Raw genomic sequence first — 21,961 nt, forward strand, 5'->3', positions numbered from 1 at the left:
AGAAACAAATGCAAAATGTTTACAGAACATCCCTTTTGACAATGTTTCAACCATACAGGTACAGGGTGCAATCTATTACCTTCTTGGTCTGCCCAACACATGTCCACTCAAAAGGGCTGGATGGACGTGGCGTGGTGACCACGCCCTTCACAACCACTTTTGGTGAGACACGTCTGGCAGGAGGCGACGTCCTGGGAGGCGTCTGGGCCCTTGGGACTGCGGACTCCAGCAGCTGCTGGTAAGGGGCCCGCCGCAGCAACTCTGCAAGCCTCACCATCCCGTCGTCACTGAGGTGGACCTGACAAATATGATCAAAAGTGATTTAGCAGACAATTTCACAGTAAACCTCTACCTGAACTTTTCCTATCATCTACCAAAAATATGCACATCACATTTTTTCACGTCTTAGAGTGTAACATATTGTACTTACACCGTCAGGACACCACAGGTCAGGTTGTGTCAGCGGAAAGCGGTCGGTGGCAGAGACGTACCTGACACCTAAAGTAAAATACAAAAAAAAAAAAAACAACATCATGACTTATTGAACTATTGACTCATTGAACTGTATTGATACATACATATTTTGAGCCAAATCAGTTAGGAGTGAAATTTGGCATTGCAACTTTAATATCAAGAAACACTGTTATACATGTTACTGTACGTTTTTTTTTGTTTACATACCCATACGTGCAGCCACACGGTGGTACTCCTGGCGCAGAAGGTCCTGCAGGGCCAGCTCCATGGTCAGACGGGGAGGGAAGTCCAGAACACAGACCTATAGAGAGAGAAACATGTTATTTCTCAGAAATTACATTGTCTCTTTCAAAATGTCATAGAAATTAAAGTTACACTCATAAAACCAAGTATATTATCAAACATATTATCAAGATAATAATATAAAAATACTTACGTTGGGCCAGATAGCACAGGCAGTCAGCAGGAGCTTACCAAATGCGACCCCTGCCTCAGTGACAGTCCTGCTGGCAGTCAAGTCGTTACTGGGTGCTAAAATGCAGACCGCCTCGGGTGCGCGAGGCAGCACAGCATTCAGCACCTCAGTACGCAACTCAACTGCCGACGCCCCAGGGACGGACAGGACGCCAAAGGACAGCAGTCGGTCCGGCATCCCCACAAACCCGTCGGCGATGGCCCGAAGGTGGGAGTCTCCAACAAGCAGGACGAACTGCATAAGAAGACATTTTTTTTTTTATCAACTTGCAAAGATCCCCCATTACTACAACAATCAGATTTAACTCAATGGAATCTAAGAGTATTATACCTTCATGTCGGGTGACTCGGCTGGGACGACCAACTTCCGGAATCGGCCAGTAAAGGGGGACTTCTCCCACAGCAGCATGCGATGGCGACGACCCGTACCGCGGCCTAGGAGCAAGCACAGACACAAAAACTGTCAAAGCTGCTTAAAACAAAGGCAACACATTATAAAACCTGTAAAAAGCTCAGGGATAACCTGTTTACAATTACACAACAAGAATATACAATTTACATGAAAAACAAACAGTGGGCTACATACCTGGGCGGAAGTCAGAGGGGGGTAGACGCACCTGATGGTGGGACAGAGACAAAGTATTACATCACTACTCACACTTGTAGTACACTGAGGACTTGTGTAGTTTTGGAACACTGTACTGCAAATACCCTGTGTGTGTGTGTGTGTGTGTGTGTGTGTGTGTGTGTGTGTGTGTGTGTGCGAGTTGTAAAAGAAATAAAAATACCTGTCCAGGCTGGTAAGGGGAGCAGGAGGGTGAGGTCGGCAGAGGGATGTGGAGCTTGGCCATCTGACACACAGAAATCAAGTTACTAAAACTGAAGACTTTGAATTCCAGTGTATTTCATTACTAATTGATAATAAGCATGGAGTGAGCACTATACCTTCTGGGCAGGAGACTGGGAGGGGCTGGGTCCATCTTTCTGGGTCCAGAACGGCTGGGCTGGCGGCGGCGTCTCCAGCTGGGTCACCTCAAAGCACAACACCAATCAAATGCAGTCAATAAGTGACACATTGCAGTCACTTGACAGAAGAAGCAATAATAATTTTTCCTCACGTCTACTTTAATGCTTTGCAGTCTGTTGTAACATATAGCCCTAAAGCTATCTATTGTGTAGTTTGCTTGTTGGGTGACAGTGGATGGGCTGAGCTGCAGTGTCTACCTGGTCCGGCTTGCTCCATCGCTGCTTCTGGGCCCTGCAACGCTTCCCCTTCCGCGGCATCTTGTCCTACACCAAGCTGTAAACACTCAAGAAGAAATACTCCAAAACACGGTTATCTCACAGACGTACACAATGCAGTGTAAAAGTGTGAAATTTGAACAAACACAATACCAACAATCACTTGAACAATAAACAATGCAAACAGAGTGTGTGCGTGTGTGTGTGTGTGTGTGTGTGTGTGTGTGTGTGTGTGTGTGTGTGTGTGTGTGTGTGTTTGAGAATGGATTTATAGTCAGTATAGGTCTATGTATTTTATGTTGTGTGCTGTGTTTGATTTCTATGTGATTCTCAGTATGTGATTCTCAATATAAGATCAAGAATGAATGAAGTGTGGTGTGTGTGGGGTCTTGCTCTCAGAAGCCTCTGAGTGGGAAGCTGCAAAAAAGAAAACAAATAGTTTTAGACTGTGGTTTATATTAAATTACAGAAAAGAGAAAAGAATACAGACTGGAAAGAGTGAAGTCATTCTTGACAGACACACAGAAACACACACACAACACACTGACAAACATACAGACAAAAGCACAGAAACACACATATGACAGAAACAGAGACAGACAGAAACACAGAGACAAAAAACGGAGACAGCCAAACACATACAGGGATGCAATAGGTATGGTGAAAAAAAGAGAGCCACCGAGCATCTGCTCTGAAATGCTGGAGGTGTGTGCTGGAGATACTGAACTGCCTGCAGAACTCCCTTATAAAAAATACACTATTTACAACAACCCTTGTTTAGAGGAGTTTAGGATAAACAACATGAATGATATTGAAAAAACAACATTCATTTAGCCACTTCAATGTAATTTGGCACATATTTTGTAGATAAATGTGGACTCATTTCAGTAACAATGTAACTTAAATGACCAGTTACCAGGTGATCCGTCACAATCATCGTTGTGTTAATTAGAAGGATTTTTCCAATGGAGTTCAGTATTAATGTTACTCATTTGAAACGAAATTCACAACTATCAAACTAGTCAGTGCTGATCAAATCACAGCGGGGACTGCAGCCCGACCTGTCCGCAGAGAGACCGGCGTACAGACAGGTTGAGACAGGTAGCCCATCCCCCCACACATCGCCCCTGCCAGCCTGTGCCGCGCGGTTGTGCACAGTCACAAAACAAAGCACACATCTAAAGGCATAAATACTGCAGCGACATTATTGATTATACACAGATATCCATGTCACTTTAACATTATAAACTGACCGGATATAAGAAGTTTTGAGAGGCAAAAATTAAGATTAATTCATGTTTTCAGTCCCCAAAAGTTTCAAAAACAAACTCCTGTTGCTCATAAACGTCCCCCCCCAAAAAATAAAACTCAACGGATCTACACAATTTGCACAAGTCACCCAAACTCCCGTGAAAAAAGCGAGAATCGCCGAAAAGCGACTTGTTTGCATCCCTGCACATTCAGATAGAATGACAGGCAGACAGAAACACATACAGACAGAAACGTACTGAGACAAACAGAAACACACAGAGACAGACAGAAACACACGACAGACACACAGAATCACACACACAGTACAGTAGCCACGGCGGGCGATGATGTCACAATAAACAGCCTAATCAGTCAACTGAAAACCATATTCACATATCTGGTAATAGTGAGCTACAGGTGATCAATACACACTGCAACACACTAACATAAGCCAACATGCAGAAAGCCACGGCAGGCCATGAGGTCACATGACAAACATAGACAGACACACACTCCCACACACACACACACACACACAGTAGCCACAGCGGGCGATGATGTCACAATAAACAGCTTTTTCAGTCAACTGAAAACCATATTCACACATCTGATAATAGCTGACTAATAGTGACATATACACAGTGCATTACACCAACATCAGCTTTAACAACCATAGAGGATATATATCCAGTAACACACAATAGCATACATGTAATTCAAGTTATTTTTTGTACCAACAAATCACAAATGTTATTTATGATTAAATAATAATAAAATAATGATGAAATTAAATGGTCAATAAATGATTAAATAAATAATTGTATAATGTATATTTATATAAAAATGCTTTTGTGCGTCCTCAGTAAATTCATATGCATCTATAATCATATATGCACAAAATGATCGTACATTCAAACACAGTTTTCTCTGTCTGTCTCTATGTACTGCATGTATTTAGCCACTCACAGACAAGTGTGTCAGTTTCTGCCCAGCGACAGATGACATCACTACCTGTGGCGCGAAACTTGACAATGGGGTTGAATTGAGGCGTCTCAACCTAGCTTCTGTCTCCTCTCATGCTCAACATGTCATGTTTAGCTATTTCTCTGCCTCCTTTACTAATAATGGTACATTTAATAAATGTAGTTTATTTGTTGTGAATGGAGGCAGGCTAAATTACTAACACAGCTCCAAAGCTATTTTTAGCACAGCCGGACTTTAGCCTACAGCTAATACAGCTATGATGTTACACCCCCACACACCAGTGTACACAAACACGATGCTCTGATTAAAATTATCTTTCTTAATTCATTAAAATATCATTTAATGTTCAGCATTATTACCGAACGTTTGCCTAGGTAGCTAGGCCTTTTGCCTGGTTGAGACACTGCACAAGGGCCTTATTGTTTGCCTAGCTAGCTAATGTTGCTATTTTAGGTCCGGGCCTGCTAACCAGCTATTCCCCGCCCACCAGTGTAGACACACAATGCTGTTATTAAAATTATCTTTCTTAATTCATTAAAATATAATTTATCGGTCAGCATTATTACCGAGTGTTAGGCTAGGTAGCTTATGCTGCTAGGTTGAGACACTGCACACAAGACATACTGTTTAATTTTTTTCTTGATGAAACACAGCGCAGAGAGCATAAAAGTATGAAATTTAATATATCTTACCTTTGAAAACAAGTCCACGTAGATCCGCCAAGCAGGTAGTCCAACAGGTAATCCAAAAGTAATCCAAATGGTTGTCCAAAAGCAGGTTAAAGCCAAGCAAAGCCAAGCAAAAGTCCGTATTTCTCTCACTCACTGTGCGTCCGCTCAGTGTGGGTGTGTCTGAAACACGGGAAGGAGGAAAGCCCGCGAAAGAACTTTATAGTGACAAGTCAAGTGATGTCTGGTCCAATAGAATTGCGTGATCAATCTGCCTGTCACTCAAAGACACGTGGGGCTGTTTCTGATTTTGTGTGTGTGTGTGTGTGTGTGTGTGTGTGTGTGTGTGTGTGTGCGTGCGTGCGTGTGCGTGTGTGTGTGAGAGAAAGTGAATTTAATTTTTAAAGTGTCTTTTTGAGTTACAAGGTGCAATGCAGTAAAATCATTGACTGAGGAATAAAAGTTAAAAATAAAACTGATAAAATATAAAATAACTTGTATAAGGGTTATTTAAATACATACATATCCCATTGCTTCATTATATTAATTTCATTATTCATTATTATAATATTCATGATTAAATGCTTAAATAATTATACAATAAAATGTTCATATGAATGGTTAAATAAATACATAATGCAATGCTTTGGCTAATCAAAGGGGGGGGGGGGGGGGTAATCAATCACCAGTTAAACAGGGACGCCATGCTGAGTAATCTGACACCTCATACAAGTTTCTAGGACAAACGGTTCATTAGTTAAGAAAGGGGGCGTGGCTTATCAAAAAGGGCGGGAATTTGCTAAGTATTGTTATTTAGAACTGGTCAGCCAGTACAGCCAGAGGTGGAGAGACTGGAATTTCTGGCCTCGAACAGAAAGCATTTTCGGCAAAACCATATTACCTATCATTGATCCGACTTCACTTTGAGCGTCCTGAGTTCTTCCTGAACATCTACATATATTTTTTTTTAAGAAAAATGAAAAAATAGCTTTGTTAGAGCGATCTAAAAAAACTCTTAAATCTGATTTTTTCAAAAATCCTTGTGTGTTTTTAATATGGGACACAATGGGGCAGTTCGTGCGTTTTGGTGGCACTTCTCTGTGTCCTGCGCCTAAACTATAACTCTGACAGCTTTACCAGAGGATTGTGAGTGAGAGGACAAATTTTCCTACGTTTCTATGTATAAATTATTACTGTTGAGTGAAATTTGCGGCCTGGAGCACAGTTTTCAAATTTATTTTCTGACAATTTCTTCTGTCCTTCTCCACTCTGCGTGATGACATCATCACTCTAGACTCTGAACATTCCGCGCAATACACACACATGGGAAAATCGCCCTTCCCATTAGTTTGGAAAAATGGAAATGTTTTCGCACTTCGTGCGAAAACTATACGTGCAATCGCTTTGAAATTTCACAGGACTCGAGTTAAATTCAGGCCCTACAACTTTCTAAATCGGTTCGGAATTTTACGAGCAACGGTTTGCAAATGGTGAGGCCCCAAAGTTTGCGCAATGCGTTCCGGATGGGCCGAAAAGTGCACGTTTGTGCACGTTGTGCGAAAACGTGTGCGCCGATCGCTAATAAAAGTCATTCCACACGATTCCCGATTAGGGCGCAACTTTTGACGTTTTTACTTTTCGCGATTTCTCAAAGCTGTGGGACTAGTTACGCGCCAAAGTTTTTACGGAAGAATAATCTATAATATATAAATAAATAATAAACATGAGCAATAACAAGAGATGCCTCGTGCTTCGCACGAGGCACTCATCCTCACTGCTTGCAGTGAAGATGAGTGCCTCGCTGCTCAGCCGTGGCACTAATAAACATGAGCAATAATAAGAGATGCCTCGTGCTTCGCACGAGGCACTCATCCTCACTGCTTGCAGTGAAGATGAGTGCCTCGCTGCTCAGCCGTGGCACTAATAAGAGATGCCTCGTGCTTTGCACGAGGCACTCATCCTCACTGCTTGCAGTGAAGATGAGTGCCTCGCTGCTCAGCCGTGGCACTAATAAGCCCGGTGAATAGTAGTTAGTGTGCTTTTGCAAGCAAGCACACAAAATAATAATAAAAATAGTCCCGGTGAATAGTAGTTAGTGTGCTTTTGCAAGCAAGCACACAAAATAAAAATAGTCCCGGTGAGTAGTAGTTAGTGTGCTTTTGCAAGCAAGCACACAAAATAAACATGAGCAATAATAAGAGATGCCTCGCTGCTCAGCCGTGGCACTAATAAGCCCGGTGAATAGTAGTTAGTGTGCTTTTGCAAGCAAGCACACAAAACTAAAATTTATAAAAGTTAAAATAAGATAAATAAAAAAATAAAATCCCCCAGAGGGATTAATGAGACCCCGGAGGTGACGTATGGTAATCGCTTAGCAACAGTTTCGACCGTGATCACATACACGACGGATTAAACTCTGGAGACGCAGCTGAGGCCGCTGCCAGCAGCTGATCAAAACAAACCAGCATGGCTAATTATCCTAAATAAAGCGATCTTGAATTAACCCGCATCGCTAACTGCAGCTGGGGGAGACTGCTGCAGGAGGACTGTGCCTCTTCGATTGCTTCCCCTCCTTCTCCTCCTCTTCTTCTTTTCATTTTACTGCCCTCACAGGTCACAAATAGAAGTTTTTTAACACGACGAGAAATATCGTCGACTTTAATCTCGTGAGATCTCGTCACACCCCTTGTGGTTTTATAACACAAATCCACCGAAACTGCAGCCTTTTTTACAACTGCAAACCTGTTGTTTTTATGGTAAAAACCAGCAGAACTTTACAGTAATACATGTGCTAGAAGGTGCCGCTGTACTGTGAAGCGCTATATGTACATATATGTGTCTTAATGGGCGGTACTGACACACAACCTATTCTGTCATTTCGGTTGGAGAACTTGTTACATTCACTCCTGTGATGTGATTGTTAGTTAGCACAAACTTTTGTTTTAGTATTTTCCAATTTCTTTTCCAAATTTAATTCCTTTCTTTTGATTTTTTTAGGCACAAATTAAAAATGTGCTTTACACAAAACATTTGCTTGTTTTCCTTTTCTCTCTTTTTGATTTTGATTTCTGAAATTTCAAACAGATTCTTAAAGGTTACTCTACCTCATGTTCACAGCAGTAAAACAGGACCAAGAAGCAAACAATGTGATGTAAACAACAACAAATTCTGTGTTTGGTTATTAAAGAGTCATTGACATTGAGCCTTCCTGCAGAATCTGCTGTTGTTATTTTCTTCTTCCTCCGCCTCTGACTCCTCTGTACCTCTATAACCTGAGACAGCTGTATCTGTGTAGCTCAGTGAATACAGAGTGAATACACACACACACACACACACACACACACAGAGAGAGACATACTCCGCTGTGCCCTTGCACCATGACGGATCACATTTCAGGATTTAGAGAAGCCAGGTGGAGGACGTTTCATGGATTCTCTCTATCTCTCTCTCACACACACACACACACACACACACACCACACACACGTTTCTGTTGAGTCTCTGAATGAGTCACAGTTAAATTATTTCAATCAGTGTTCCTGCTTCATATAAACTCCATATAAATGAACATGAATACACTAATACAGCTGTATGCAGCAAAAGAAGACAACATTTGGTGGTTCAAATCTCAGAGAAGCCGACTTAAAAAATCAGTCAGTACGTTTACATGAGACTTGAAATAAACTAATTATTGCTTTAATCTTACTATAACTCGACAACTGAACTGCATGTAAACGTCTTAGTCCGACTAATATCAGAGTTCTTCAACTCAGATAAAGACACCCAGATAATGTGATTGGAATAGGATTTTCGCCGGAATGTATGACAAGACAACGCACGTGCACATGCACCCCCCCCTAGCAATAGCTCGATTAAACTTTGCATGTAAATGCACTGATTGAACACAAATAAAACACTGCGGCTTCACTACAAAGCCTTGAGGTGTGAATGTCTGCAACTGATCAATATAAAGTAGGATGTTGATGAACAACCTCCAACAAAAGTCAAATTACAGACGCTATTAGAAAAAATATGGTATTAGATATTACACAGAGTAAATTCAAAGAGTACAGGGTCAGTAAAATTGCACTGATGGGATCCATGAAAGCACAAAATCAATCCAAATACAAGGGCTATGACTAAAAGGTTTAATGATTTCAGGTTTTTTCACACAGTATGCACACACATACAGTCAGAATTACTGCAATGGGAGAAAAGGTAGAGGAAAAGATGTGGAATATTTCATGTCTGGAAAGGAATCAAGAGTTTGGAAATGTCTGGAAACAGTTACAAGACAGGCCAGAAATATAAAGAAAATGTCTGCTGTTTTACTGTCATATAGATTAAACCAATTATGTAATATGTGTGCAGTGTAAGTTTATATTTTTACTGTGCGATTGTGACGTATTTCAATGTCTGTGTTTGTGTTTGCACTTGCAGTCCTTTTGACAGCGCTGAGAAGATGAGGGCACTCAGCAGGCGGTCTGCGTCCAGCAGGAAGAGCTCAGTTTACAGCTGGACGGCACCGGGCACGCCCTCCTTCACTGAGAAATACTTTATAGTGAGTACAGACTGGGCTAACAACCCAACTGCATATCTCAACCTACAGAACATCGACAGAAAAATGAGGCTAACCCTAAAATGCACAGATTTTTTTGGATTTTAATTGTGGGGATGTGTTTGTAAGACATACATCAGTATACCCAAAGCACATATATCTTTTAACTTACCCTCAATACAAAGGGTTTTATTGGCTTTACCACATGATACAGTACTGCAGAATGATTGTATAAAATGTATAATAAAAGCACATTATATTCAGAACATTAATGGTGTATACAGTGTATGTATGCAAATGTTTAAAAAATGAAAATTATTTGACGGGATTTTAATATGGAACCACAGCAGTAATTCTTTGATTTCTGGAAAAACACACACGTGACAATATACTTTTTAATGTATAGTTTAATTGCTTTTCTGCTGCAGTCTTATTAGATTTAGCGATGCACAATTTGAAAAAACAATTATAATTGTATAATTATAATCATTTTGACTGATGTTGCAATATGATTTGATATTTGGGGCATTATATTTTTTTCCGCATTTTTATTTAAACATTTTTTGCAAAGATCTCTTTTAAAAAAAATGTCTTTAGTCTGTAGAGTACGATTTGTAGGCTGGGACATCTTAGCTCAACAATGTTGCACCTTCCTGCGATTTGGATATTTCACTAGTCAAAGAGTTTCAGTGCAAAGGGTTGTGTTGATACACTGAAAGCAATCAAAAAAACTTTAAGGCTGCCATAAATCAAAAGTCAAAGGTCAACATCCATCACGGGTCAAAGATCAACATCCATTACAACCTGATAAATACCCAGGACCTATCAAAGGTCAAAGGTCATCAATAGGCCATAAATCAGTCAAATTTTTTCACAAGGGCAGTGTATCCTCTCTCTTTGAGATTAGAGATTAATTACTTTATTTATCCCACAATGGGGAAATTCAACCTCTGCATTTTACCCATCCTTTTTTACACACAAGTGAACACACCATGCAAGGAGCAGTGGGCAGCACATTACTGCGCCCGGGGAACTGTGCAAGGGGGTTAGGTGCCTTGCTCAAGGGCACTTCAGTCCTTGTACCAGAACTCGAACTGGTGACTCTCCAGTTACAAGCCCGATTCCTAACCTCTAGGCCACGGACTGCCCTCTTTTATGGTTGTTCTCCATCCGCTGCAGACGATGATGCGTGAGCTGCAGGATCCAGAAGATTCCCTCCCGTCTCTGGTATCTAAAAGTCGACATCACAGAGGAGGTGTGTCTCTGCTCAACTACCTGCCTGACCCATCACACACCATCATCACACCCAACCACAGCCCGCAGAGCTCCTACAGGTGTGAAGCAATAAAGGATAACACAGATGTTATTGTATCTTGAATGGCAATGGATTTCAAACAAATAAACAGGCGCTAAAGAGACAATACCTGTTAGAGAAATTGTTGCTGTTTATTGCTAAATAATGCCAGTCTTAAGGCTCAAATATATTTGATTTATCTACGAAGAAGCAAATGCATGACATCAGCTTTGCATATCTTTCGGTGGTTTGGATCATCGGTTGTGCACATCCTCAGAAATGAACGCTATGTGAGATGCAATATGAATGTATGTCAGCATGCATAGATTTACATGTATTTCACCTTTCATATTAAATTATTTCCTCCACAGTCTCACCCAGACTTACAGCAACCCCTCCAGCCACAGTCAAGGCACCAGTCTGGGAGGAAGCCAGACTCAGCTCCTCCTTGGGGAGGAAGGATCCATGGAGGTCTCGACAGAGGAGAGGGAGAGCAGGAAGAGCCTGGGTGAGAAGGATAGAGAGGAGGAGTGGAGGACTGTGTTAGATACTGCATCTACACCAGCAGAGAGTAAAACAGGTTCCCTCCTGGATCTGAAGAGGTTAGTATTCTTAATGTATTTTACCTGCACTCATGAAAAGTGTTTGTGTGCTGTCAGAAACCATGTTGAATATTTTGGGAACTATCTTTATATCCTCATTGTAAATCCTCTAATACTACCTCTTCATATTAATACGGCAAACAAATAAATAACATTTTTCTTAACACAGGTCCAGCACTCCTGATATCCTCAGAAAGAACACAGCTGGAGAACCAGACCAGGTAATAAAAACATCTGCAGGCTTTACTTGAATCATGAAACTTTTAGCCCAATTCAACACTGCATTGAAATCCTGCTGCAAATATAAATAGTGAGAGAGAGGATCCTTCAACCACTGATCCAACCTCAGAGTCTGAAAGAATGCTGAAGTGCCTTAAATCTGCATTCTTTCTAATGGCCAGTGGGGGGAACTCACACTGGTTGTAAAAAGGACTCAGCCTACTTTTCATTTGATTCATCACCTCGGTAAACATTCTCATAATGGGTATGTCTCAATCACTAGTTTCAAGTCTTTTTCAATTTGTCATATAAAGTATATGCCTTCAATTAGTCAGAAAAGTACCAATTTTCCATCACATTTGCTTTAAGGATCAGACCTGCAATGTAAGATTTTGCTTTTACCTGCTTACGCTGCATCTCAAACTAATCTTCAGGTTTACAGCTGTCAGATGATGTCTACCCCTTCTATGTGGCATTTATTGTTGTCCTGCTATCTCCCCCTAAACTTCCATTGCCCACAAACCCCAATTCTAAAAAAATTAAAAAATAAATAAAAAAAGGACTTGGAATGGTAAGAGGTTAACCCAGGCAGCAACCTCCATGTCTGAGCATGGAGGCAAACCAGGAAGTGCCTTAAGCTGCATTCTACCAAAAATTCCAGCAGGGGGCGCTAAGTTTGGCTGCAACAACTGTTCTGTCCATCCATTTCAATGCAAAATGAGAAAACTTCTCACCTCAGAAATTTTTTTAGGACAACACGACAGTCTCAATCACTAGTAAAAAATCTTCTTCAAGACCATTTCATTTTAATAGTTCTAATAATGGCCCCATTTAGAAGAAAATAGAAGATGAAGAATTGTATGATTTGGGGCGTGACTAGCTTTGATTGACAGGTCACTAGCAAGGCGAGCCTTCATCAGGAGAGAAGCAGAACAATGTGTATCCATGGCAACCTGTCAATAAAGTTATATATAACGTTATATAGATATAAAAAAGGACGTTTACCGATTTGGTCCCATAATTTTGACCCTTTCACTGTATTTTCACTTAATACAGACACTCCATGGAGTCGCTTTTCAGTTTTCTGAGGTCAGTAACGTACATTTTGATTTTGTTTTTTGCTAGCCAAAACTAACATCCCAGTTAATGCTAACATGAATAAGCAGCAGCTTCTCTCAGTCAGGTTGAGGTGTAGAGAGGCTGTAGTCAGTGATCAGATCCCTCTCGCTCCTCCACAGTCCAGATATGGTCTGCCCCCCGAATCGGAAATAAGATGGCGACGAGTGTAACGCTGAACTCGATGCTTCCAACAGGTCACAAACCAATGAGTAACGTCACGCTGACTACGTCCATTATTTATATACAGTCTATGGGTTAACCATGTGTCAGAATCTTTAGACAGGCTTTTTGGGCTACATTCGAGTAGGCCCAATGCAGTGGAGAGGAGAGAGCAGTCTGTGTCCAGGTCCAGAAAGAGTGGGGTAGCAGTGTGGCTGCAGGTCCAATTCCATCTGTGAGATAACTGTGGTCTCAACACTACTAACTGGACTCCTCTCCTCATTTTAAACTCAATCTTCCCTACTTTTGTTCCAGGACCCCACAGAATGTCAGTCATATTCAGCCCTAGCCTTGCCTATATCCCCTGTTCAGCTCACAGCTGTAACCCCTTCCTCACCCATGACCACTGGCCAGACGCCGGGCAGGCTGGGGCGCCGAGCACAGGCCATCAGGCTGGGAGTCTTGATCATGGAGCTGGAGAAGATATTACAAAACCAGAACTGCTCTGAGAAGGAATTGAGAACCCTGGACCACCAGATTCTTCACCTGACAACCATACTGAAGGTACCAGTGTGTATTTATACACATATTCACACCTGTAAGTTATCTTTATGCCATTTATCTTCACTAATGTGTACACATGTTCCTCCACAGAACGACCTCTCCCTGATGACCAGTTCATCCTCAGAGGAGACTCTGGCTGTCGAGGAAGTCCTGGGCAGCTTTGACTTTCTGTCAAATGATTTCAACGTAGATGATGATACTTCCTGTTTGGGCAGCATGAGGCTGAAGGACAGTGGGTGTGTTCAATGATTAACTGACAAGCAGTGTAACATTAAATCAATAAAGACTGATTTGATTTGAAACAACTCATCTCTTGTTTTTGTCTTCATCCATCAGCGTCGGTTCTTTACAGCAGAGCGCTTTGAGGAGTCTTGGCCTCCTCAACCTGAACAGCCAAACAGTCTCTGAAGAAGAGTTAGTCATCACCCCGCTAACTACTGGGAACTGGGGTCTTGACCAGGCACTTGAGACCCACCTGGATATATGCTGCCTCCTGCTCCAGGTACAGGATGTGTCTATGAGTTATGTCCAAATTAAATGTTGTCCCTTGTCTGTTTCCCCCTCAAACTTGCTGGTCAAAATCTTAGAATTGCACTTTGTTTCCTCAGAGGATAAGAACGACCGAGTTCCTCCCATCTCGGAGGGATCTGCTGGAGGAAATGGCTCTCCAAGCTGAAGTTCTGGACCGAATGAGCTGTCTGCTGCTAGAGAAGAACGACACCATCTCTGCTAGAGACAGTTAGTGGAAAAGCTGTTTTTCTCTCTTTTAGAGATAATTTATAATTATACATCATTATGCATTACATTATTTCTAGCAGCCTATCCGATTACTTGATTTTCTGTCTTATAAAGGGGTATTCTAAAGTTGTTGTGGTTGGCCAATTATGTGATTGATCAACAACATGGGGTCACATATTACCAGAAATTTTACTAGGAGGATTATTTGACTAGTCTCTCTGTGCTACATTTAGTCAACAAAACACAGAGAAGAGAAGTGATACCGGAAAAGACGCAAGACATAATTTATTTCCTTCGAAAGAGGATGTCTGCAAGAAGCTAACAATCTAAGTTGTTTGTGCACTGATCTAAAGCAGAAAACCAAGGAAGAAAAAAGAAATACCATGCCTGTGGATGTATTATTGCAGGTGTTACAACTCCACCTCGATATTTCCCTCACTTCGTATCTTTCAGTCTCATTGTCTTTAGGTCAACACTGCTGGCATTGCTGGTTAAAACAACTTTCACAGGTCCAGATATTTAACCAGCTAGATATCTCTTGGACATCTGTGAGACCTCTGTGCATCTCCAAGATTGGGTCTTTGAAAATGTACAGATAGTGAATGTCACTCACAGTAGCAAGCAATGTGTTGCCTCTTAAATGGAGCGTTTGTCTGCGATCTTCGGCAAGTGGAAAATCAGGGATAATATTGTGTAGTGTGAACTCACTAAAACCCAAATCTTTGGCATAGTTGTTTGAGGAACTATCCTGTTCTGTTCATGTCAACCATGTTCTGGTTCTTGTCCATGGGTAAGTAAAGGTAAACATATGATTCCTGTCTTCTTTCTTCACTTAGTCCTCCCTAAGGACCAGAGAATGAGGGACGTGCTGTTGTTCTGGCAGGAGTGTGTGAACGACAGCAGCTCCCCCTTCTGTTGCCTCTCAGACAGTTTCTCCAGGACGTTAAAGAAACGTTACACCCACAAGGTGAAGGCCAAGCAGCCCGGCCAGTCAGAAAAAGGTACTGTGAGACACACACACCAACTTTCTTACACATATGGTTGAATTTTTTTTGTCCATTTTTGTGATCATTAGTTTGTTTACAATGTATGAGTATGTACATGAGTTATTCTAAAGTTGGCTTGTAAGTCTCATAATCATCATGTTCACATTTCTAAATCTTTGCAAGAAGAAACACAGTTGGTTGATTTACAAACATATACCATCCATCCATTTTCATCTGCTTATCCGGGGCTGGGTTGGGCTAAGCAAGGCATTCCAGATATCCCTCTCCCCAGCCAGAACATCCAGCTCCTCCTGGGGTACCCTGAGGCATTCCCAGGCCAGGCCAGAGATATATTCCCTTCAACTTGTTCTGAGTCTTCCCAGGGGCCTCCTACCAGGCGGATGTGCCTGAAAAACCTCTAACAGGAGGTGCCCTTTTGACACAAAGGAGCAGTGGCTCTACTCAGAGCTCCCTCCAGATGTCTGAGCTCCTCACCCTATCTCTAAGGCTGAGCCCAGCCACCCTACGAAGGAAACTCATTTCCTCATTGTGTATCTGCAATCTCATTCTTTTGGAATTCTTTTAGCTCATGATCATAGGTGAGGGTTATAACATAGATGGACCAGTAAATCAAGTGCTTCACCTTCTGGCTCAGCTCCTTCTTCAACAGTACAAAGCCCCCAACACTGCTGACCGCATCAAACCTCCTGTCCATCTTATCCATTCTACCCTCACTCGTAAACAAGACTCCGATATACTTGAACTCCTTCGCTTGAGGCAGTACCTCAGAGGGGGCAGTCCACCGAATGAGTGCTGGAGGTCCCGGTCTGATGAAGCCAGAAGAAGCACATCATCTACAAAAAGCAGATATGCAATTCACCAAACCAAAGCTACTCCTTGCCCGACTGCACCTTGAGATGCTGTCCATGAACACCACGAACAGGATCGGAGACAAGGGACAGCTCTGACAGAGTCCATCACCCACTGGGAACGTGTTTGACATTGTGCCAAGTATATGGACACAGCTCTCTCAGCTACTTTAGTTATTTAGGGACCGAATGGCTCAAAGCAACCTTCTCCAAGTCCACTAAGCTCATGTAGACTGCATGAGCAAACTCCCATGACCCCTCCAGCAGTCTCACTAGGGTAAAGAGCTGGTCCGCAGTTCCACGGCCAGGACGGAAGCCACATTGTTCCTCTTGAATCTGAGGTTCGACAATTGGCCAGAGCCTCCTTTCCAGCACCCTGGAGTAGACTTCCGGGGAGCTGAGAAGTGTGATTCCACGGTAATAGGAACACACCCTCTGGTCCCCTTTTTTGAAAATGGGAACCACCACCTCGGTCTGCCACTCCACTGGCACTGTCCCAGACCTCCATGCGACACTGAAGAGGCGTGTCAACCATGGCAGCCCAACAGTGTCCAGAGCCCTCAGCATCTAAGGGCGAATCTCATCCAACCCTGGCGCCTTGGCGCCGGGCGGCTTTTTAACTACCTCTGTGACTTCTGCCAGGGATACTGATGAGTCTTCCCCTGAGTCTTCAGACTCTGCGTCTTCCACAGAGGATGTGCTAGCTGGATTAAGGAGTTCCTCAAAGTGCTCTTTCCACCGTCAGACAATATCCCCAGGTCAGCTCCCCCGCTGAACACTGGCGATATTGAGTGATATGAGTGATACAGTAGATGTTGGCTCCTGCACACTGATCAAACACTGAAGAGTTCTTACTTGCTGACTGAGCTGAAAACCTCTTTCTCCCTCCTCTTCAGTGTTTTCTCAGCTCCTGCAGCAGGTCCAGACAGCCTGTCGGATGGTGCCCAGCCCTCGGGAAGTCTGCAGTCCAGAGAGAGTCACCATCTTCCAACTGTCAGTGTATCTTAAACGCTGGAGCATCCTAGAGCTGGGAGAGCACATCTCACGCCTCTCCAAAGAAGGTATATCTTTCATCTTTTAAACTCTGTGTATGGTCAAGTTATACAGTGTTGTGTTTTATAGCAAAACACCATAATTTGCCACCATGCCATGCCCACATAGTGTGATGGTCGGTAAAGCTTTAAATTACTTTTGATCCTAAAGGCTTATGATGGTACTGACCAAGTTTATTGTTGATCAGATTAAATCTCTAGAAGGAGTTCGCTAAAAGTACACAACGTGGATGTTTTATGTAAGGGGGAGTTGTTAAATCGTAAGGGGTGGGACTATGAAATATTGTTATGTAGACATGTTCAGGACTGGACGAAGCATGAGAAGTTTGGACCAGATCGGACAAAGTATGGCAAAGTGATCTTTTCGTTAAAAAAGGAATTTGTTAAAGTATGTGATGTGGAAATGGCAAAAAAACTGTGAAAAATGCTGTGTTGCCTGTGCCTGTTGAGTTTTGGGTCTTGGTCCAAGAGGTTTTTTGGTGAAACTCCCCATGATACATGTTTACCAAATTCTGTTCATTTACGTGAATGCTCCCCATAGGGTGCCCCTCCATTCAAATATTCTAGGGGCTACTGAGTCATTTTGGCACACCCATTGATGAGACCAATGAAATATATAATTTTTCACAAGGATTGACCTATGTTCCAAGTTTGGTGAGTTTTTGAATATGAGAAAGCCCCCCAAAAGATGTTTCATTGGAGAGAATAATAATTCCTTCAATTTCAATAGGTCCCCGCACCTCGGTGCTTGGGATATAATTAGTTGTGATTAATCATTGTAAAATGTGTCATTAATTATTACATTTTTAAATGAATTTACAGCCCTAGTTTGAGGACATATACAATATTTTCCCAAATTTACTCATAAAAAAAGCTCCAAAAGTTAATATGCAAATCCTAAACCTTTACCCGTTCCATTAAACTTAAATTTCATCTGCTGCTGGAGGTCGCTTGATTTGATTACAAGCTCCAGAGCAAATATTAAACAGACTCCGTGCTTATCTATTCATTCATCATGGTCACTTATATGTTTCAGAGTACATCTTGTCAACCCTGAGGGGCCCCAAAAGAAGGCAGGCTTTAAATAAGCTGAGGGGGCGGTGCATCACAGAGCTCCTCCCACTCAGATGCACACTGCAGACCCTCGCTGGCCTGCAGATCGACTCCAACCACAAAGTCTGCAAAGCTGCTGCCAACTGTCTCTGCAGAGCTGCAGGCTGCAAGGCATTCAGGAGCAAGGTACATAAAGCTGTCCCAGCCAATGTGTTTGCTTTAATAAGTTAGAGTCCTGAATCCTGTTTTGTTGAGACTAAAAGCTAAATGCTAACATTGCATACTTAAAATTAAATTCTTACCATGCTGCATCTTAATTTAGTATGTTCGCAGTAAAAAGAAATGCAGATGAGGTTGATGAGTTGCATTAGTTGTAAAACTTTTTTGTTCATTAAACAAGCATTTATTTGAGCATTGATTCGTCCAATAGAGCATAGAAGACCACCACAATCAATGGGATTCATTCTCTGGGAACCATGAATGTCTAAATACGCGTGTGGCTTTTCTTTAAGATTTACAGTGTTTAACTACTTGAACAGACCAATGTACCCACTTTGCTATCTCCTGATTATTGGCTAAGATTAGTGATGTCAATATAACCACCACATAATATGTTGAATTTTGATTAACATATCAGTTAAACATTCAAAACAATACATTATTTTGTAAAAAGTAATTTAAAAAAAGTTTAACAGTAAAGAAAAATAGGCTATTTCGCCTGGTTGACAAGTAAAGGACACGGCCTCTGATAGTTAACAGAATCAATCAAAAAGTTGAATTAAGCTCCCTGACGCCTTTGACACAGGCCCAGCCCCAGAAACCGCCCAGTACAACTACTGTCTGACTTGTTCGCCAGTGAGCAGCTCCACTTACTAAAGTGAGATGGCACATGGTGAATATTATACCTCATATACCTAATAAACATCACCATGTTACTAGCTACGCTTTAGATTATTTGTCTCAGTATTTTCTAAGCAAATAAGATTTCAGAAGAAACGACAAAGATAAAGTCACAGAGTGCATCATACATGATGAATGTGTTGAAATCATCAATTCTTACAAATATCTCAGAACCGTGTTTAATAACCTTAAGTGGGATCTGAATACAAAGGTAATTGTGAAACATGGCCAGCAGAGAAATTATCTGCTTCACAAAATGAAGCTTCTCGGCTTGCCTGGTTACTCTTTGTCGTTTTTATAAGGGCTGTCAATCAATTAAAATATTTAATCATGATTGTCCATAGTAAAAAAACATTAGATTAATTGAAAATTAATTGAAAATTAATTGCATATTTTTGTATCTGTTTTAAATGTACCTTAATGATATTTAGTTTTTATTACTCTCACCAACACGGGAGTTGACACATATGCTGCTTTATGCAAATGCAAGTTTATTATTAATGCAAAAATCCAAAAGAATGACAAATACTGTCCAGGATAACCTCAGCTACTGCATGCTCAAAAATATGCTGAAAGCAAACATGGCAAACTGAGGCCCAACAAGAAACAACAGATGAATGAAACAAGACTCAGTAATATTAACAGCATGTAGTGTCCAACTTATCACTAAACATCCTGTTTTAACAGCTCAACACAAAATGAAATGATGAAACTACTCTGACAAAACAAGTATTTCTCTCTTATTTCTTTGTGTGTTAACCTTCTATTCCAGGTGGTAGTTTACTACACAGAGAGTTTGAAAAGCACTGATGTTCATATCCAACATGGCTCCTGTCTGGCTCTTAAATGCCTCAGGGTGAGCAACACACACTACACAAACTCTCAGCAAGACAAGAAATACAGTTTTTGGCAGTGTCTGGTATTTTAGCAATTTTTGTGTGTGTGTGTGTGTGTGTGTGTGTGTGTGTGTATGTGTGTGTGTGTGTGTGTGTTTGCCAGGCGACAGAGAGTATGGATCACATAGCAGATTTGTGGAAATCAGTGGATGAAGATCTACGCAGCGCTGCCAGAGAAACAGTCCTCTCTTTTGGTACAAACAGTAGTTATTTTATTTGTATTGTATTGCCAAATGTCTTTTTTGTTTTTTACATTTAAACCTATGGATGTTTACGAATTAAGCTTTAAATGTATGTCGTCATATTTACATAGTGTAGCATAACTGAGCAGAAATATTGAGTTTAAACTGAATGAGTAGAGATGCCAAAAAACATGCAACTTAATTTGATTTAGAAGTAGACTTTAAAGACTGACAAGATCACCACTTCTGTTGCTGATGCGATTATCCAGCTGCAAGAATGTCAGTGTGGATCAGCAAATAAACAAAAAATAAATTGTTCGATTCATGACTTGCCTTCAAACAAATGTTTTTAAAATATTTTTATACCATGTTTATTCACATAACATACATAATTCGGTTGATTAAGATGTTGGTATTCATTCTTAGTTAAATAAAACAGATTTTTGCTATTCATTCCCAGAATTTAATTTTAAATTATATATGTGAATCTAATAATAAAGCTGTGGATTTATTGATATAATTAAATTTAAGTTATTGAGATGCTTTAACACTTTAATTAAACTGTACTTAAAATTTGTGAATATATTAAGCTTTCATTTTAATCAAAAAATACATGTTGATTTAAATTTAGAAAAGTTGTGCAAATTATTGCCATAACTGTTTTAATTTAAAGGAAGTTTTACTTTTAACAGTGAATTTGAATGTCAACATTATGAATGAGGGCTCAAAAGTATTCACTATTATGTTTTATTTCATCATGTTTTTTATTATACTTTCAATCTGTCCATCTGCAGGTAAAAAGGGGCACCTGGCCTTCCAGAGGATGGACCAGCTGTACGCTGAGGTGCAGGAAGAGGTTTACCAAAACCAAGAGACTGAGATAACTTTTCTATAGGAAACAAGTTTGGTCCTTAAATACGCCTTTTTCTGAAGGGATCCGGCATTAGGAGTCTCAATCATTTTGACTGTCAGGGTGAGAGACTAAATATAACCGGAGGATGCTTCTGAGTTGGTCGGTAAAGTTTATGAGCCCTCTATTGAGGGGAAATGCCAGTATGAGGAATTGTATTTTCTGATTTGTGTTTAAAGAAATCTGTGGTGAGACGAGTGCAGAAAAAGAACTAAAGATTGTGACTTTAACTTTGTCGGGAAGGATCGATTTATTTTGCAAAAATATGTAAAATTTTGTATAAAGTTTTTGCAGTATTACTTTTTAACCTGCTGTAAAATTATCCCTGCTTTTTCAAGTTGGCACTTACTCTCAAATAGGTCTACATGCTTGTTATATTAAACGTGGCAAAATTAGCAAAAATCCAAAATATCATATAAATATTAAACCCTAAAACCAAATAAATCTATAATAACTGCTGTGAACAGTGCCCCTCCTGCTTGTGTGAATCAAGCTTTATTAGAGGAACCAACCTCATACAGAAGGAGTCTAAAAATCAACCTGTGGTAGGTTAATTTTCTCTACTAAGTTGTACCTTCATTGTTTTGTACCCCAAAGACCTCAGGAACATCATTGATGATGTATTCCAGTGCATCTGAGGATGAACCTTAGAATCATAAGCTGGGAGACCACGAGAAGTGATTGGTGATGACTAGAGAGACAGTGGACAGCCGGGGCAGGAAGGGGTAGCAGCCCGACTTGCTTCTTCTGTGAGGAAGAACCCAACTC

General features: G+C 41.0%; 2 protein-coding genes across 5 annotated transcripts in view; one reads left to right on the plus strand and one right to left on the minus strand.

The window, feature by feature from the left end:
- ripor3 (RIPOR family member 3) overlaps nt 1-21,657 on the plus strand; it is a 111,251-nt gene extending 89,594 nt beyond the window's left edge. For all 4 annotated transcript variants that reach the window (XM_059329004.1, XM_059329005.1, XM_059329006.1 and 1 more), the window contains 14 exons: nt 9,533-9,653; nt 10,830-10,984; nt 11,316-11,546; nt 11,716-11,767; nt 13,359-13,607; nt 13,698-13,843; nt 13,944-14,109; nt 14,216-14,345; nt 15,182-15,346; nt 17,097-17,261; nt 18,289-18,491; nt 19,978-20,061; nt 20,205-20,295; nt 21,078-21,657. In XM_059329004.1, coding sequence (XP_059184987.1) covers nt 9,533-9,653; nt 10,830-10,984; nt 11,316-11,546; nt 11,716-11,767; nt 13,359-13,607; nt 13,698-13,843; nt 13,944-14,109; nt 14,216-14,345; nt 15,182-15,346; nt 17,097-17,261; nt 18,289-18,491; nt 19,978-20,061; nt 20,205-20,295; nt 21,078-21,178 — 2,059 coding nt within the window. In that variant the 3' untranslated portion in view covers nt 21,179-21,657. The remainder of the gene's footprint in view (nt 1-9,532; nt 9,654-10,829; nt 10,985-11,315; nt 11,547-11,715; nt 11,768-13,358; nt 13,608-13,697; nt 13,844-13,943; nt 14,110-14,215; nt 14,346-15,181; nt 15,347-17,096; nt 17,262-18,288; nt 18,492-19,977; nt 20,062-20,204; nt 20,296-21,077) is intronic.
- LOC131968224 (uncharacterized) lies at nt 781-5,278 on the minus strand. Its single transcript, XM_059329008.1, has 7 exons — nt 5,118-5,278; nt 2,173-2,607; nt 1,894-1,980; nt 1,737-1,799; nt 1,535-1,565; nt 1,280-1,383; nt 781-1,183 (listed from the first exon to the last, which is right to left on the minus strand). The coding sequence occupies exons 2-7, from the start codon at nt 2,230-2,232 to the stop codon at nt 884-886; spliced, it is 645 nt and encodes a 214-aa protein (XP_059184991.1). The 5' UTR covers nt 2,233-2,607; nt 5,118-5,278; the 3' UTR covers nt 781-883.
- Nucleotides 21,658-21,961: the final 304 nt, after the last annotated feature.

This window comes from Centropristis striata, chromosome 3 (assembly GCF_030273125.1).
Source record: "Centropristis striata isolate RG_2023a ecotype Rhode Island chromosome 3, C.striata_1.0, whole genome shotgun sequence".
Taxonomy (NCBI): Eukaryota; Metazoa; Chordata; class Actinopteri; order Perciformes; family Serranidae; genus Centropristis; species Centropristis striata.